The sequence below is a fragment of the Crocodylus siamensis genome, chromosome 4 (assembly GCF_052110815.1).
Source record: "Crocodylus siamensis isolate JL-2025a chromosome 4, ASM5211081v1, whole genome shotgun sequence".
In the NCBI taxonomy this organism is placed as follows: domain Eukaryota; kingdom Metazoa; phylum Chordata; order Crocodylia; family Crocodylidae; genus Crocodylus; species Crocodylus siamensis.
The window spans coordinates 214,098,381-214,115,308 of record NC_143398.1 but is presented as its reverse complement, the minus strand read 5'-3'; the positions used below and the strand labels follow the sequence as shown (position 1 = coordinate 214,115,308).

The window sequence follows — 16,928 nt, the reverse complement described above, 5'->3', positions numbered from 1 at the left end:
ATAATTTTGCCTCTAAAATGTTACAACAGCCAAATTCATCACAATCTCCCCATTAACTTCCAACATACAAAAACACCTCCAGGTCAGGTACAGACATTACACTTTTATCATTATAAGTAACCAGAAACCAGCCTATACCCATAACAGAACACAAGTTCAGCACACAAAACTGGTCTATACCTGTAACACAACAGAAGTTCAACACATATAGACTGGTTTAAAAATGGTGGAACCTGATTTAAGATTTGCACCCCTACCAAAGGGTGAATGTGTGTTCTGTTCTCTACTGATCTAAATTTAACTAAACAGCTTAAAACGCAAAACAGTTTTGTGCCCAGCCTTGCAACGCTGAACACAATGGCTGACAGGAGGCAGCTGAGGTAATGGAAGGAAAGATTACATGCAATCAGGTGCTCTGAAATGGACCTGGAACCCCAGGAGGACCTTCCAAGAGGGGCAGAATGAAATTGGCCAACAAGGCAATGCCTGAATTGCCTGTGCATGCAAAGTGGAAGATCAAAAACAAACATGATCAAAAGCAGTTACTCAAATTACATGAATATAAGCAAGTGCAGTAAAGTGCAGACTAGGGATCACATGCTTGTTTGCCTACTCCTTGGTGAGACTTGTATGAAGGAAGACCTCACTAAAGCAATGGAAAGAACAACTTGTGAACGATTATAGAAAAATATCTACTTTATGACAAAGACATGGCAAGAAGAACTGATTTAAACTTCATTGCTTACAGAAAGCCAGGTAACAGATCAGTTCCTCCTCAGGCTTTTTGAATGTCTGTACATCATGAAATCCACATGAACCTAGTTCTCACTTTAAAAAATTGAAGTTAAAGTTTACAGACTGTACCATTTTATTTAGTAGGGGAAAAGAGTGCAATTAATAGTGATACCATAGCTAAAGTTAAAAACAAGAGAAGAAGTCTCCCCCCTTACAACTCTGGAAGTTCTGGTGAAACACAACTACACAAGGAATGTGTTATCAAGGGCCTTAACTTTCCAAATTTACCATCAGAATGTGCTGTGTACATAGCTGAACAGTTAGGACTGATATGCAATCACACAGCCAGCTAAGGTGAAGGGTGAAGCATGCCCAAGTACAACACTCATGCCAAGGCCTCTGAGATGACTCTTCTCTCCTCCACAACTAAGATCAGGAACAGGCAGCTGCCAAAATCATTATGATGTGGTGTAAACTTCTAGACCAGTATAAACAGTACCGAAGACTAGTAAGTCTTAATATTTTCAAAGTTACAGTTTTAATTGCAAAGGCAGACTCAGATTGATTGGATCCCCCACACCACACAGGACATTTAAGACAACCTGTCCTCACAGTGGCAATAAAAACACATTTGGTTAATTACTGTATGAATTAAATACATGTGGCTGGTTTTGATATTTGTGTTTAAATTAGGTGAATTATTTTTACATTTTCATTGACTTTTTAATCCCTTAAGATGCCATTTATAGGCCAAAATAGTAATATCTGGTTTTCTCATAATATTTTTATTTCTAGATAGTAAAATGATAAGATCACACATTATTTCATCCCCATTAATGGTTCCCTGAGGCAAAAAACAAATAGAAAGATATTTGGGTTTACTTGCTTTCCTATGGAACCTGAATGTATGGAGTATGAAGATTCTATAAATAATATAGACATTTGTCCCTTAAATAAGGCACGTTTGCACTATGCTGAGCACTATTCAAGTACAAGCTCCATTTTTTAAAAACAACTGAGCTACAATAGTAATTAAAATACAACACACTATTTTAACTAAAATCTACAGGGCAGGAATTTTCTTGCTGTTTTTTCATATAAATCATAGAAAATTAGGGTGGGAAGGCACCTCTGAAGGTCATCTAGTACAGCCTCCTGTGCTCAAAGCAGAACCATTCCTAACTACTGTAGTTCACCCCAGCCAAAGTTTGTCTACCTGGGCTTTGAAAACCACCAAGGACAGAGATTCCACAGTCTCTCTGGGTAACCTGTTCCAGTGTTTTACTACCCTCCTAGTGAGAAAATTCTCCATAACAGTTAACCTAAACTTCTCTTGCTGCAACTTGAGACCATTGCTCCTTCTTCTGTCATCTGCCACCACTAAGAACAGTCTAGCTCTATCAACCATCCTTCAGGTAGCTGAAGGCTGCTATTAAATCCCTTCTCAGTCTTCTCTTCTCTATACTAAATAAGCCCAGTTCCCTCAGCCTCTCCTCAGAAGTGATATGCCCCTGTCCCAGAACCATTTTTGTTGTGCTCCTCTGGACTCTCTCCAATTTGCCCACCTCCTTTCTGAACACAGTACTCCAGATGTGGCCTCACCACTGCTGAATAGAGGGGAAGAATCACTTCCCTTGACCTGCTGGCAACACTCCTACCAGTGCATCCCAGTATGCTATTAGCCTTCTTCGCAACAAGGACACACTGTTGGCTCATATTCAGTTTATTGTCCACTGTAACCCCTAGGTCCTTCTCTGCAGATCTGCTGCCCAGCCAGTCAGCCCCCAGTCTGTACTGGTACATGGGATTGGTCTATCTTAAGTGTAGGACTTTGCACTTGTCCTTGTTGAATTTTATGAGATTTCTTCTGGCCCGATCCTCTGATGTGTCTAGGTGACTGAATCCTAGCCCTACCCTCCAATGTATCTACTGCATATCTACAGCACACCCTAGTCCTGCCCCCCAGCTTGGTGTCAGCTACAAACTTGTTGAGGGTGCACGCTATGCCATCTTCCAGCTCATTGATGAAGATATTGAACAAAACCAGCCCAAGGACTGACTCCTCGGGCACTCCACTTAACACTGGCTGCCAGCTAGACATAGAGACATTGATTGCTACTTTCTGAGCCTGATATTCCAGCCAGTTTTCTATCTACCTTACAGTCCATTCATCCAGCCTATACTTCTTCTTTTGCTTGCCTGCAGGACTGTTGTGGGAAACCATATCAAAAACCTCGCTAAAATCAAGGTATACTGCATCCACAGAGCCAGTCATTTCATCATGGAAGGTAGGCAATCAGGTTGGTCAGGCATGACTTGCCCTTGGTGAATCCATGCTGACTGTTCTTAATCACTTTCTTCTCCTCCAAGTGCTTAGAAATGGATTGCTTGAAGATCTGCTCCATGATTTTTCCAGGGACTGAGATGAGGCTGATTGGTCTGTAGTTTCCAGGAACTGACATGAGGCTGACTGGTCTGTGGAAAAGGGATCCTCTCTTTTCCCTTTCTCAAATATAGGCACTATGTTTGCCCTTTTCCAGTCATGCGGGATAACCGCCAGCAGCTCTGCAATCTCATCAGCCAACTCGCTCAGCACCCTCGGGTGCATCCCATCCAGTTTCTGTTTCTACAAAACCTTTCACAACAAGGTTTGGATCCATGATTAGGGTTCTTGGGTGCCATTGCAATATAAATAACAAATTTATTTCATGCATCAATTGTGACTGCAGAAGAAACTGCTATCAACATCCACAGTCTGAGATTACAATGAATATATGATATCATTCACTAAACAAATTAGCCCTGTTCAGAGGTTTGGCGAAGCCTATGTAAAAAGCTGCAAATTATTTTGCCACAAAAAAGTTCCTCCCAAGTTAAGTTTGATTTTTGGTACAGCAGATGCCTAAATCAGCCTTGTATTCCTTGCTCTCTGTTCACAATAAAATTAAAAACTTACTTGGATAATTGCTCACATTTATTTATTAATTTGAAAAAGTATCATAAATATAATTGAAAGAAAAAGGACATGATCAAAAGTAAATACATATATAAGACCTCTTTAAAATTTTAGTAAAGCTCTCTATCAGAAAAATCAAGACAGGAAATTTAAATTATAAACATCATTTGTTGTTATAAATGGACATAATTCAACCCAAGCCAATACAATTACATCCATCTACAGCAACAGGGAATTTGACCCTTTTATTGAAAGTTTGGAAAATGAAAATCAAAGGAAGGCTTGTATTATCAGACAACACATGGTTTTAGATCTCTGTAGACGATGTTGCATAGAAATAGAAGAAATGTAGAGAATGATAGAAAGGTTTATTTTTGGGAAACATTTTTTCAAATTTTAGATATATATTTGTTAAAATATTGAAAAACTTCCATCCACAAATAGCTTAATTTATGAAGAGTCAAATATAAAAAAATGTTCAAAGTATTCTGTCTGGTTAAGACATTTGTTATAACAATATTTAACAAAGTTTGTGTATTTTAAAAGTAGACAATGTCTAATTTAATTAACTGATATACAATTATTTTGAGCTAAAAACCATTGGCAATTAGCTTCCTCTCTTGTAATGCTAGCAAAGGTATACCAGTCTTAACAATAACATACCTGCTTATGTGATTTCTTTTCACACACAGAAGATGAACATTTCGCTGTAACCTAAGGGGCAATCTATGTAATTCTGATTCACATGAGTAAGCACTTACTTATACATACAGTACCCAATGAAGTCAGTAAAGCCATTCATGAGATGTGCTCACGTTATGTTCAAAAAGTGTACAATCTAGGTTTGCAAAGCAATATAGAAAGTACATCCTTTATAGTTACATATTTTAGAAATTCAAATATTAAATACACATGCCACGTAATCTTGCAGATAAATTTAACATGCGAGTTTCAATGAAAATCACTGGATTTATAGAGCTTAACTAACAAATACAAAAATTGTACCTGCTGTTTCATTATCTTTATCTGTTCTTTTTGCTTTCGCTTTTCTTCAGCAGCCATAATAGCTAGGAGCAAAAATAAATAAATAATTGTCAGCAGGAACAGACTGAAGACCAGTAATGCAATATCGATAATTTTAATTTCATCTGCAAGTCCACACAATCTCTTAGAGGTCTGATACTTACCCTGCTGTTTTTTTGCTTCTTTGGCAGCTCGAGCCTGTTCTTGCTTCTGAAGTTTTCTCAAAAGCTTTATTTGTGCTGCTTGCCTAGCTATTTCTGTAACATAAAGAGAAAACACTAAGCTCATAATAGCAGTGCTTTCTCATATGAAAGACCTAACTCAGACGTTTACAGACATTTCTACATAAAGAGTAGACAAAGCATATAGTAGGTTTGTTTTACTCGTATTTATCCTGAAAATGTTTATAGAGTTCTTTTACCAAGATCCTTATATAAATAAATAACCATGGCTGGCTCTCAAACACCTGGACATTTTCTATTTTCAACATAAAAATATGTAAAAGCATGCTAAATTAGAACAGAGCTACGGAACAGAAAATTTACCTGACATAGACAATCTTTAGAACTAGTCACATAATATGCCACTTTATAGAATCATATTATTAAAATGATTATTTTGTAAAAAAGTGTGATCACTAGAGTACATGCCAAAAAATTATTCGTATCCTTATTTATAGCCTTTTAAACTTCGCCCCAATTTGTGATTTTGACAACACAGTTGAAATACATTCTTGAAAAATGGCAGAAAAATCAATGATCATGGATATTTACAAGGGAATATACTAAAAACTCCAATGAAAAGCTTAGTAAATAAGCTTTACTTTCACTCCCAAGTTTGTCTCCAGAGAATCCTACTCTTTGGTTATTGAAAAGGAAGTAGTAACCACGGAACAAACTATGTACCTAAGGAGGTATTCTTAGAAAAAAAGTTCTGCCATATCATTTTACCAAAAACAGGAATATTTTCATATGACCTCTGCAAAACTCTACTTTTGTCCTCTGAACAAGGTATTAAACATGGGTGAGTAAATTAGAAGGGGTTTTTTCATATTATCATCACCACCAACACAACTGTAAAAGAGGACAAGACCATTTTGTGCCAAAGCTAATGTATTTTCATGATGACATTCAAACAGAGTTCTCCAGCACACAGAAGGTACTTATTACACATGCTCTATACAGACATGTCTCCCCAGGAGGATCAGAACGCTCTACAAATTCTGCAAGTAAACTGTTGTGCAGGCAGGTTTTAGAAGTGGTATGTGTTTAGGGAAGGCTCTGGATGTCACCAGGGAAAGGAGCAGCTCCCCTCCATATTAATTTTTTTCTTTTGATTGAGAAAGCTTGACATATCCATATACATAAAGAAACAACACAGGTGACAAGGAAAAAAAGAAACACCACAGGTGACAAGGAAAATGTCAAAACGCCTGTGATTGAATTAGTGCTGCCTAAAATATGCTGCTGTTATTAATTTGTAAAGATTCTGAAAATGTGAGATCATGAAAAGTTGTTAGACCCAAACTGATTTTCCTCCTGATACTTCACAACCTGAATGAAGGAAAGGAAGTCAGGGTGAATATCAATAGATATATAGGCCTGTTACAGCCTGTTATAACTGTATATGCAGGACCTCCTTTACACATGACAGGTCTATAGCATTCTTTGGTCTTTTTGTATTTTTACATCACAAGAAATGGAGAAAAAGTAGACCTGAGAGACTCTCTCTAAATATTTACCTTCTTGCATGATCTCATTCAGTGAAATATGTGAACTGCCTCTATCTACATAGTCTCAAATAAGAAGTGATTTTCTACATATACAAAGTGTGTTTTTTACCCATGCATTAAACTCACTATTATTTAAAAATAAATAGTATTACACTACTATTAGCATATTGCTATAATTCTACTATCCTAATAATACTAATACATACTACTACACTACATACACACACACATATTACACACACAGACATACACACACGTAAAAGACTGTGTTGGTTAATTTCAGTTTATATTTTTGCTGGTGCAATGAATTTGGAATAGTGTTAGAGCACTGAATGTTCTGCTAATTTTCTGTAGTTAAAAAAAAATCATCACTGGCACTCCAAGTATGGAATGGCTACTATTATATTACAATTTATAAATGTAAATAATAAAGTTAATACTCCCAAAAGTTTTAAAAGGTACACACAAATACATGATGTATATGTATATATACAAACATGTATATGCATGCATCTCTCCTGGGTTGGATGCAATTTTACACTGAATAAATAAATAATTAATGACTGAAGAAACAAGTTAAAAACATTTTCTCACCCTGCTATTGCCAGCAGATGGCTAAAAAGGCTTGGTGGTCTCTAGGATTGAGTGCAAATCAGGATATCTGGATTAAACCTACTACAAAAGGGTAAGAACACAGGCTCTCCAGTATGTTTCCAGTATGTTTTGTAAGTGGAAAATCAAGATAATATCTATCCTCACAGGGATGTTGCGAGCAATTGATACCTGTAACCTGCTTTGAGAATCTTAGTTTTAAAACACTATATAAACACCAAGTACCTCAGTGCTAGGCAAAGCAACCAGATCATTTACTAAGATCAAGTGCCAAGGGAAAAGTCCTACTTAAAGAAGTTACCTTTAAAAATGCACCCTCTCTGTTTGTCCAGGTAGATCATTTCAATCACGCATTACAGGCACAGGGGAAAAGGCATAATGAACCCCACCAAGGCTTAGATATAGTAAGCAGAAATCCTGGGCAGCCCAACAGCCAATACAACTCCACAGTCAGCACATGTGCTGGAGCAATTATGAAACTCAAGTGGAAAAAAATAACCCTTTGGCATAAAACAATATGATATAGTAGTGAATTACACAACTGAACTTGGATAAATTTCACATGACCGATGCCCGTTTAGCACCAAATTCTCACTCTTCATCATATCAGGCAGTATTTTTTCATAGATACTATTTTATGTCACAGCTGTCCAACTTCAATGTGTCTGTGTGTCACATACTCCCCCAGGCTTTATCTGTGGGGACCACACTCTGCAAGGGCAGCACTAGTGGGGGCCACAGGCCCTCTAGGCTGCACACTCTGACCCCTCTCCCTTTTCTGCTGCATCACATGTGTAGTTGGACACTCCCTTGCCTGGTACAGAACTCTGCCTCGTCTTCCATTCCCTAGACTCCCCTGTGGCACTATGCTGTACAGGAGCTCTGAACTCTTGGCTCTCCAGCACTGCAAGCTGCATTGTGCTGCACTGCCCCACTCCCTGGGGAGGGGGTATGCAGCAGAAGCTGTGGGAGGAAAGGAAAGCACCAAGACCTCAGCTGCTGCTGCTAGAGCAATGGGCAGCAGCATCCTGGTATAAGCCTGGAGGCCACATGTTAACCCATCACATGCCACCAGCTGGACAGCTGTATTTTGTTACTAATAGTCCCAATGGTTACAATGGAAGTACCTGTGATGCAGGATATTATTTAAGAGCATTAAAATCTTGTCTTTATGGAATTAACACACTGGAGTTTACACTGAGGTACTCACCAACTTTACAGAAATTCTCATTTCAATGGCTTACAATTCCATAACTAGCAGGCATAGTTCTATGTTATCTTATTAGGTTTAGAGTGTTGAAACATTAGGAAGAAGCCATTATATATTTACAGCAAGATAAGTTTTTTTTTGTTTTGTTAACACATTTACGGTAACAAAAAATTGTTAAGTAATTTTAATCAAAGTTCCAAATAGAATTCATTTGTCAAATGAGAAAAATGTGTGCCAAGAACAGTAACAGCCAAGATAAAAGGGGACAAAAAAGAGAAAAAGGGGTAATAGTCTTTGTTGTCATCATCCTCCTCTTCTCACAGCCCTGTAAAGCCCACCTTTTCTCCCTCCTCATAAGAAAACGGCAAAGTAGTAAGGTTGGAGGTAGGACTCTGCACACTGTGTGGGGGCTAATTCATTTTATTTATATTTTTGCTAGTGCCAAGTATCTGGGGTGATGTTGGGGAACTGAATAGTCTGTGTATTCATGTGTATTTTAAAAAAAGCTGTCAGTAACAAGTGCTATTTATTGTACTTTATAAATCCAAATAAATAAAATTAAAATTGCCCAAACATTTTAAATTTATACATAGACACCTCTCTTGGATTCAAATTTATACTGACTTGACTTTAAACAGAAGAAGGTCCAGTGAAAACTTTGGACAATATTCACAGATGCAAGACTTAAGCATGTACAGGAGCATAAACACATAATACTTGCCTTTAGGAATTCCAAACATCAATTTTCTACTCATGCGGTTACATTCAGCTTGTGGAAGCTATTTCTTGTGGAACACTTCTTACCTTGAGCCTGCAACTTTCTTAGCAGCTTGGCATCACTGTTGTCTAGAAATTCAGCGCTACCAACATTTGGAGGTCGGCCTTTGCGACGCCTTATTCTTGATTCCTCTCTAACACGTTGTCTATCTGGATTTGGTGGTCGCCCTCTACGCCCTTCCATGGCCCTGATACGGGGAAGGACTTCCTCTTCCTTCAGAAGACACCACTGCATGCCCTTTTAATTAACATATTTCATAGAGAGGTATTATAAACACAAGTCAAGGATAACAAAATACATATCTACAAACATATACATACATGCACAAACACATATGTCTACATATGTATATATTTATATACACATGGAAGCTGCATTAGACTAGCCAGTATTATAATGACAGTAGTGACACACGGCCATTGCATAGTTATCATGGGATTTATCACAAACATTTGCAAAACTTACCAGTAAGCCTTACAAGATCTCAACACCAATTTACTCAGTGAGGAAACACAGGGTTATTACATAGCATGTGTGCTACTACTGCATTTTTTCCTTGTTTTCTCTTGCCTAAATAACCTGTTCCTCAACTTAGCTGAGGCAGAATAAAAGAGCCTGGAAACCTGAAAGTAAATAGCTATACTTTATAGTCAAATATTATTGGACAACGTGATACGAAAAGGCTTGACAAGCTATTCATAATCATCTCTGCTTAACTGGCACGTATACATTATAAAAAATCTTAGGTGTATAGACAAGCAGGAAAACTAATCAATGTTCACATTACTTTTTGAGCATTAGATTTCTCAGCTTTCTAATAAAAGAATATAAAAAAGCACAGACTCTGATTTCTATTTTTCAGTTTGATTCAGTGACATTTATTTTTCATCTGCTGAAAAATTAATTTGTCAGACAACAAGAATTAAGCATTCAACATGGTTTGAAAAAAAAAGTTTTTAAAAGTTTTCACATTTTTAATAATCTGTTCAAACACAGACATAGTAGGGCAGTTCCATGACCTGGGCAAAGGTGGCACGCAGAGCCATGCCAGCTGCTGTACTGCTGCTGGCAACAATATGTCTTGCTGCCAGCTGCAGCAGAGGCTATTTTTGTGCCTCCCCCTCCCCAAAGGTGGCACCTGGGGCTGCTGCCCCACTAGCCCCTCCTTTCCCCAGTTACACTACACTACTGCATTCAAAGCTTTGGAAACACTATGGTTTTACTATGCAGCACTAGTTTTTCATTTCTCGGTATTGTACCTTATCCTTCATACTGAAATCCTACTGCTACACCTATAAAAAAATTAGCTTTTAGATAGCTTTCATAGAATTAACACAAGAAGGACCTCATATTGTGCTATTAATCAAAACAATTGCTCAATCTATTTGAACTTTCTTGATTGACCTTAATCTATTTCAAGCTGTTTTTTGGAACGACAGGACAAAAAGATAGCTAACAATCCTTCTACAGTGCACTATGATTTACCTAATGAAAGCTTGTCAGGGACTTTGAAAATGTCTGCCAAAAGTAATCATGAAGCCAGTACCTTTTGAAAAAACATAGTTGAACTGCATCCATCTGCCTTACTGAATTTTGTAATTAAATACACAAACAAATAAAATCAAGAATTCTGCACCATTTCATTGGCTTATTTTGTCACTTGGCATTTTCATTATGCACGATAATCCTTCATAACATAGTAGAAAATGTTTAATACAATGTTCTCTGAAGGCAATGATCTTTTCAAGATAAGATCCTCAGATCCAAAAATTTTGTCAATAGCATAGTTGCAGTGATTTTTCAGGCCTCAAACAGCTACGAAGGAAAATCAAAAGAGCGAATACTGTACTTAGCCTGTAAACCTTCCAAAAGGCATATGTCAACTGGCATTAGGCTCTTCAACACACATGTTTAACTATAACTGCATGTCCAAGTGCAGAATTCATCCTTGTTAAGAACTGGCTGAGGACTTCTGAATCCAAAAGCAGCATCTTTACCACATAGGCCAAAGAAGCATCTTCACTGTTGGTCTGTAAAAGTATCACTTATGTGCATACTATGTCCTCTTTCAGGTGTTTAGCCCTTTTAGGATTTTGCCTTACAGTCCATTACAAACTATTTAGAGAGAAACTTTATGTTTTTAGCAATATAAAATAGATTAAACAAGTATCTCTTTATATACCAGTGATTCTAAACCAGGTTACCTTTGAAGGATACAGCGGAGCCCGGCCCTTGTACAAGGAGGTAAGCACTGGCTCTTCTATACTCCAGCACCCTGCATCCAACCCCAACGTCCTATGGACAAGAAGCGCCCCCGGCAAACCATTCCACATGGCTCCTCTCACCAACTCGAAGAACATGGGAGGAGCAGGGAAACAAGCAAAACTAAAAAGGGCAGACTCCGACCACTCCAGGTAGCCTCTACACTGACTGCCCTGGCACTCCAAGCAGCACATTCTGCTGTGTCTGGGAAGACATTCAGATGCACAAAGGGCTGCGCTTTTTCAGCATGGCTAGCTCCCCTGCTCTTGGACCTGTTGAAGAGGCTGCAGGGAATGGTGGCTCTGGTTACCAGCATTCAAGTTCCCAGAGGAGTGGCCATAGCCACATGGGCTGTGTTCACTGTCAGGTATAGACCAAAAGCAGGGTCCTGGGCCCCTGATGCTGTTACCTGCCACCAGCCTCCAGTGACCACTGTCACCCCCCTTCCACCTACAAGGACAGGTGTCTCCTTCACAAGTCTAAGGATCCAAGCCAAAGCTCCCCAGTCTACCCTGCCAAGCATCTCCCGCCAGCACTGAGCACTGTGAAGCCTTCCTTTTTTCAGGGGTGTCATGCCTACTTCTGTCCGCTCTGTGAAATCTTTTAAGAGTGTTGCAGGGTATGAGAAAATAAGAAAGAAAGAAATTAATTTAAAATGGGGCACCACTCAATTCCAGGAAGTTACGAAGAGGTGCATCAAGTCTAAAATTGAGAACTACTGATCTATACTAACTTGAAACCTGGCACTTAATTTCCCATAGGCTTATAAGTGATAAAGGAAAAATACAGAACAAAACTAACAGAAATCCGACAAACAGCATCAGTTATGGTTCAAGAGCCAGCTAAAGTTTCACATCCTTGTGTACTTGTATTTCCTGTAACTACTGGTATCAAGACCAAGCTGTCTATACCGTTTACTATAGCAAGTCATATTCTGGTAACTATGGTCACAAAGGAACAACGCATACTATACTTAGGTGCCTCTTACTGCATTGAATTCTATGGGCAGGAGCTTCCTAGTGTTATATATTAACAACAGAAGGTTGACTTATACCATGTCAGAACCGGGGTAACTGGCCAGGCAGCAAATCAAAGGGGCTGGCAAAAACTGCAGCACAAACCTTGCACATGCTCACTGGGGGCTGCCTCTGAAGCCTGGGCATGTGCAGAAGTGAGTAGAGCAGTCCTAGCACTGCCAAACTGCAGCTTCAGGGCTCTGTCTGGTGCCTGTCCTCACCAGGTCCCAGGTATGTTACAACATAGGGAGGTAAATTTTTACACCAAAAATTTTTTAGTGTAAAATCTATGCTCTGGTTCTAGGTATCTATTTTATTCAGTTCTTTAGTGTACAGAATGCAAAAGTAAAGTGCAGGACACAAGACTGCTTCAGAACAAGCTACCTACCCCAAGTACCATTCTGTCTTTCCTGAACTACCACAGAATACTGGATGACTACTGACAGATGGGGAAAAAGTTGGCTGAATCTAGTTATCAATTTAAATCATTTTAAAAAGTTCTTGTCTTCTGAGAACTACAGCTTGTTCAAAAACAGGGATTTGGCTGTCCCATTTACATTCTTGCATAATTTAGTACTGACTTTTACTTGCATCTGCAACAGGGGTTGGCAATGTTTTTGTGTAGTGCCAAAGACACCTGGAAGCTCAATTTGTAAGATGTTGATGAGCCAAGGAAAGACACTGGGTTAGCCATGAGAGACCTGATCCTTGTTGTGACAACCCCTTCCCCGCTGTCCAACATGAGGCACATGTACCAAGCAAAATGCCACTGCATGACACTCTTGGCACCTGTGCTGGGGATTGCCTACCCCAATCTATTAGGATGACTTTGTTATCAATGAAAATACAGTTCCCTCAATAAAAGAAAGCAGACAGATTAACTTCCAATCAAAACACTTCTCTCCTTCCACCCAGTCTCTTACGCAACCACACACAAACTTTCCAGTCGCTCCAAGTTCTTTTGATAAACAGTCTTGATACTCTACAACTTCATACAACTCATCATAACATTACCTGTTACATTCAGCCTAAAAACTGTTTAAAACTTCACTGAATATTTTCTATTTTAAAATTAAATGTAAAGATATATCACACATTATGCCACCTTCTTGCAGCGCTGAGCCATAACGTGAAAGCAGTGTGGCAGGTATGCCAGCATATAAAGCGATATTGCACATCCTGCACACTGCCTTGCAGGTGCATGGGCTGGAGTATGATATTAAACTGGGTATGAGCTGTCCATTTTATTCTCTTAAGGATGGGTTTTAAAAAGGTATTTAGGTGCTTAAAGAAATAGATAAGCCCCTGGCTGCCAATTCTAAAAATCCCATTAACTACCTATCTGCCTATTCAGGCACCTAAACACCTTTAAAAAAATGGCTTTTACTGTGTCTTCTGGCAGCAGCACCTGTAATCTTAGATTCTGCAATTCTCCTCTTTACCAAGTTTTAAAAAGACATAGGATAGTAAACAAAAAACAAAAACAACACCCCCAAAGATCTGCATGAGCCTAAGTCAGCACTCAGCACAGTTTGGCAGCGAAAAGCCAAAATGACCCAGCTGGGTCCTATCAAAGCCAGCGCTAAAACCTGGCTGCTGCCATAGTCAAGCCACTGTCACTTCTCCTTGCCTCCTGGCTCTGTTACAGCATGGGAAAGCTCCCTGCTGCCAGGTTGTAGCACAGTGTTGTGTTGCACAGTATGGGTAAAGACCCCACTGCCAAATGCCAATGAGGCCCCAACACCATGTGCCAAAGGCTGCCCAACCCTGACCTAGGTGACCCAGAAAGACAGTGTGGTTATAGGGCACCAGTCTGTAGTCAACAGCACACAGGGCATCTCACATCTCTGGGTACAAAGAGAATTATCTTTTGAAACATTTCCAAGTGTAATATAAGTAACGAAAAACAAAACACTTCAAAATATATCTAATTTAAAGAAGTACTCATTTGAAAGGCTTCAGCCATTCTTGGAACATTTCAAGGGCTTGTATGCTTATATGGCTGGCTCTTTCAAAGGTGTCTAAAACATTTCAATTGTTACTTCTGGCCACACCCCGATTCCTCAGCTGAATGACCAGGTATGCATTTATAGCTAGCTGACAGAAGGGTGTGAATCCAGGCCCAGAATAAGTTACACCTCTGAATCCGTAGCCAGATGCCATAACAGCCGTTCCAACCACACCCTTCCGGTATTAAGAAAGCAGACGTTTAAATGCCATCTACATGTCTAAGTTCCAACACACAAATGTTATGAAAATAGTGAAAACAACTGCTACTAATTTGTAACTCTACCATAACTTGTGTTTCTTGCTGGTAAGGTAACTATATAGTAACGTTAACTAAACAAACAAACGCTATTCCTAAAACTGGACTGGTATCATTAGAGATGTTCCATAAGCAAGTAAACATTACCACTTCTTTTGGTGTTATGAGAAACAATGGAAAATCAATAGAAATGCTAAAATTAGCATAAAAAGATTTTTAAAATCAATTTCTAAGAAAACAATAAAGAAACAAAGGGTAGTACGTAGCGATTTTTAAAAGCTATACAATTGTAAATGACAGAATCTTTAATTTTACAAAGAAGCTGTTGTGTGTGCATACAGTTATTTCTTGAAGGTTTGTATTATGTATGTTATATACATTTTAACTTTTTTATATACAACATCCTACATAACTTTTTCTGTATGTTATGTGCATTTTAACTTTTTCTAAATATTTTTCAAAACAGATGCAAACAGAATATTTATTCTCAGGTAATGGATGAAAATCTCATGACATAATTGTGGTACCATTGAAAGCCCAAATGACACAGCTGCAAGATAACAGAGTATTTTAGAAACAAACGGAGGATCTTCAAGCAATTTTGCTTAAATTTGAAAACTAAATTTTAATCCTATCTTTCTGCTTCCCTCCCTTCTTCCTGGAGAAAGAAAACAGTCGCGTTCCTTCATTATGGAATAAAGCTAGAGAGTCCATAGAAAAAGATGAAAAGTTGTTTTCATTTTTAATAATCTGCTTCTATTACTTACCTCAATAATTTACTCAATATATTTATTAACACTATTCATTCCTAGTTGTTACTTTAAGATTATGTATGCCTTGTTTAAAAAAACTGGACCAGTCTAAAAATAAATTGTAACTGCCAACTCTATCAGTTTATTTCATTATACTGATACCTTTTATTATACCACCTCAAATATTCTGTTTCCACTGAGAGGAAAAAAAATCTAATTGAGCTATAAAAATTTTAGATTATCTTGCTTTCAAATCCTATTTAAGTTCATTGTACTGACTATCATTAAGAAATGCCACTGTCAATTGCTGTAAGAAAATCTAGTTATATTTTAACCTGGAAGAGTTAGATTGGAATGTTCTGCTGTCTACAACTCATCAAAACATGTCCTGATTTTTGCAGTTTATCTACCTGAAGTTTCACATCATTTATTTTAAATTCCCTTTCAATATGAGTGAATGAGCTCCAGATACCTCCAATTCCCCTTGAAAAATAAGAAGCTACTTTTCATACTAAGAAAAATCTTAATAAGAAAAAACTAAGAAAAAAACCAATATATTACACTTAAAAAAATAATTTGTCATGTGGCCACATATTTTGCTTCCACAGAAGTAAATGGCAAGAATCTTGTGGATTTTAGTAAGTGCATGTACTAGTTCATACTTTTCTTTGAATCTTTTTGTCTTTCAGTTTAAGTTTTCGGATGCCTCTATTCAGATGAAATCTATACAAGAAGCTGGAGTATGATGTGTCACCAGATCTCAAACTAAACCAGAGAAAATATTAAGAAGAAAAGCAAAAGGACAGAAATTTGAGCAAAAGGAAAGAGCAGAAAAAAGAAAGAATTAAAGTCTGAACATTCTAGGTATCAGTAAAGACATAAATATAAAATATTAGTACTTTCAGTATTTAAAAACTTCTGTAAGCATGTAACTCATTTTAAATAACAGTTAAATTTTTTGCTATTATATATTAGCATTAATTATTTAACTCAAAATGTTTACATGATGACCTAATATTATCAAAACCTGATGAAGTATATTTTAGAACAACTTAACAATTACAAGCTCTTGACAATATATTTTATTTTATTCTGTTTTTAACAATATTTTCTTTTTTAAATTCTGGCCTCTATATATGTAAACAAAAAATTACCAAATTAAAAAGCTAACACAATGCCATGCATAAAACAGTTATCAGCAAGGATATATTAAATCTGTTAATATTTTTTTTTATTACTAAAAAAAAAAGTAAAAGACACCTTTCCTAATTTTACTGGGCAACTAAATTTTTGTTAATAAAATTTAGATTTCTAATTACAAACATTAGAGTTTTTAATGTTATTTCTGATAAAAAGCACGGAAATATGTGAATGTTAGAGTTTCTGAATATCAGGTAAGGAAGGAAGTGGAGAGGTTTAGAAAATCAGTTTGACAAGGATCAGGATAGAGCCTGTGGTTGCCAATAGACGTTAGCATATTTTATAATTTATTGAAATATTCACAAGTCATCTTCAACATAGGTTGTAAGAGAAGAGGTGCTAGCGACAGAGAATAGATATTTTATGATCACATAACAAATCAATGT

At 37.6% G+C, this 16,928-nt stretch overlaps 1 protein-coding gene across 22 annotated transcripts in view; it reads right to left on the bottom strand.

The window, feature by feature from the left end:
• BAZ2B (bromodomain adjacent to zinc finger domain 2B) overlaps positions 1–16,928 on the bottom strand; it is a 296,517-nt gene that overhangs the window by 72,711 nt on the left and 206,878 nt on the right. For all 22 annotated transcript variants that reach the window (XM_090045644.1, XM_090045643.1, XM_090045645.1 and 19 more), the window contains 3 exons: positions 9,073–9,283; positions 4,879–4,971; positions 4,697–4,758 (listed from right to left, as the gene is read on the bottom strand). In XM_090045644.1, coding sequence (XP_089901770.1) covers positions 4,697–4,758; positions 4,879–4,971; positions 9,073–9,283 — 366 coding nt within the window. The remainder of the gene's footprint in view (positions 1–4,696; positions 4,759–4,878; positions 4,972–9,072; positions 9,284–16,928) is intronic.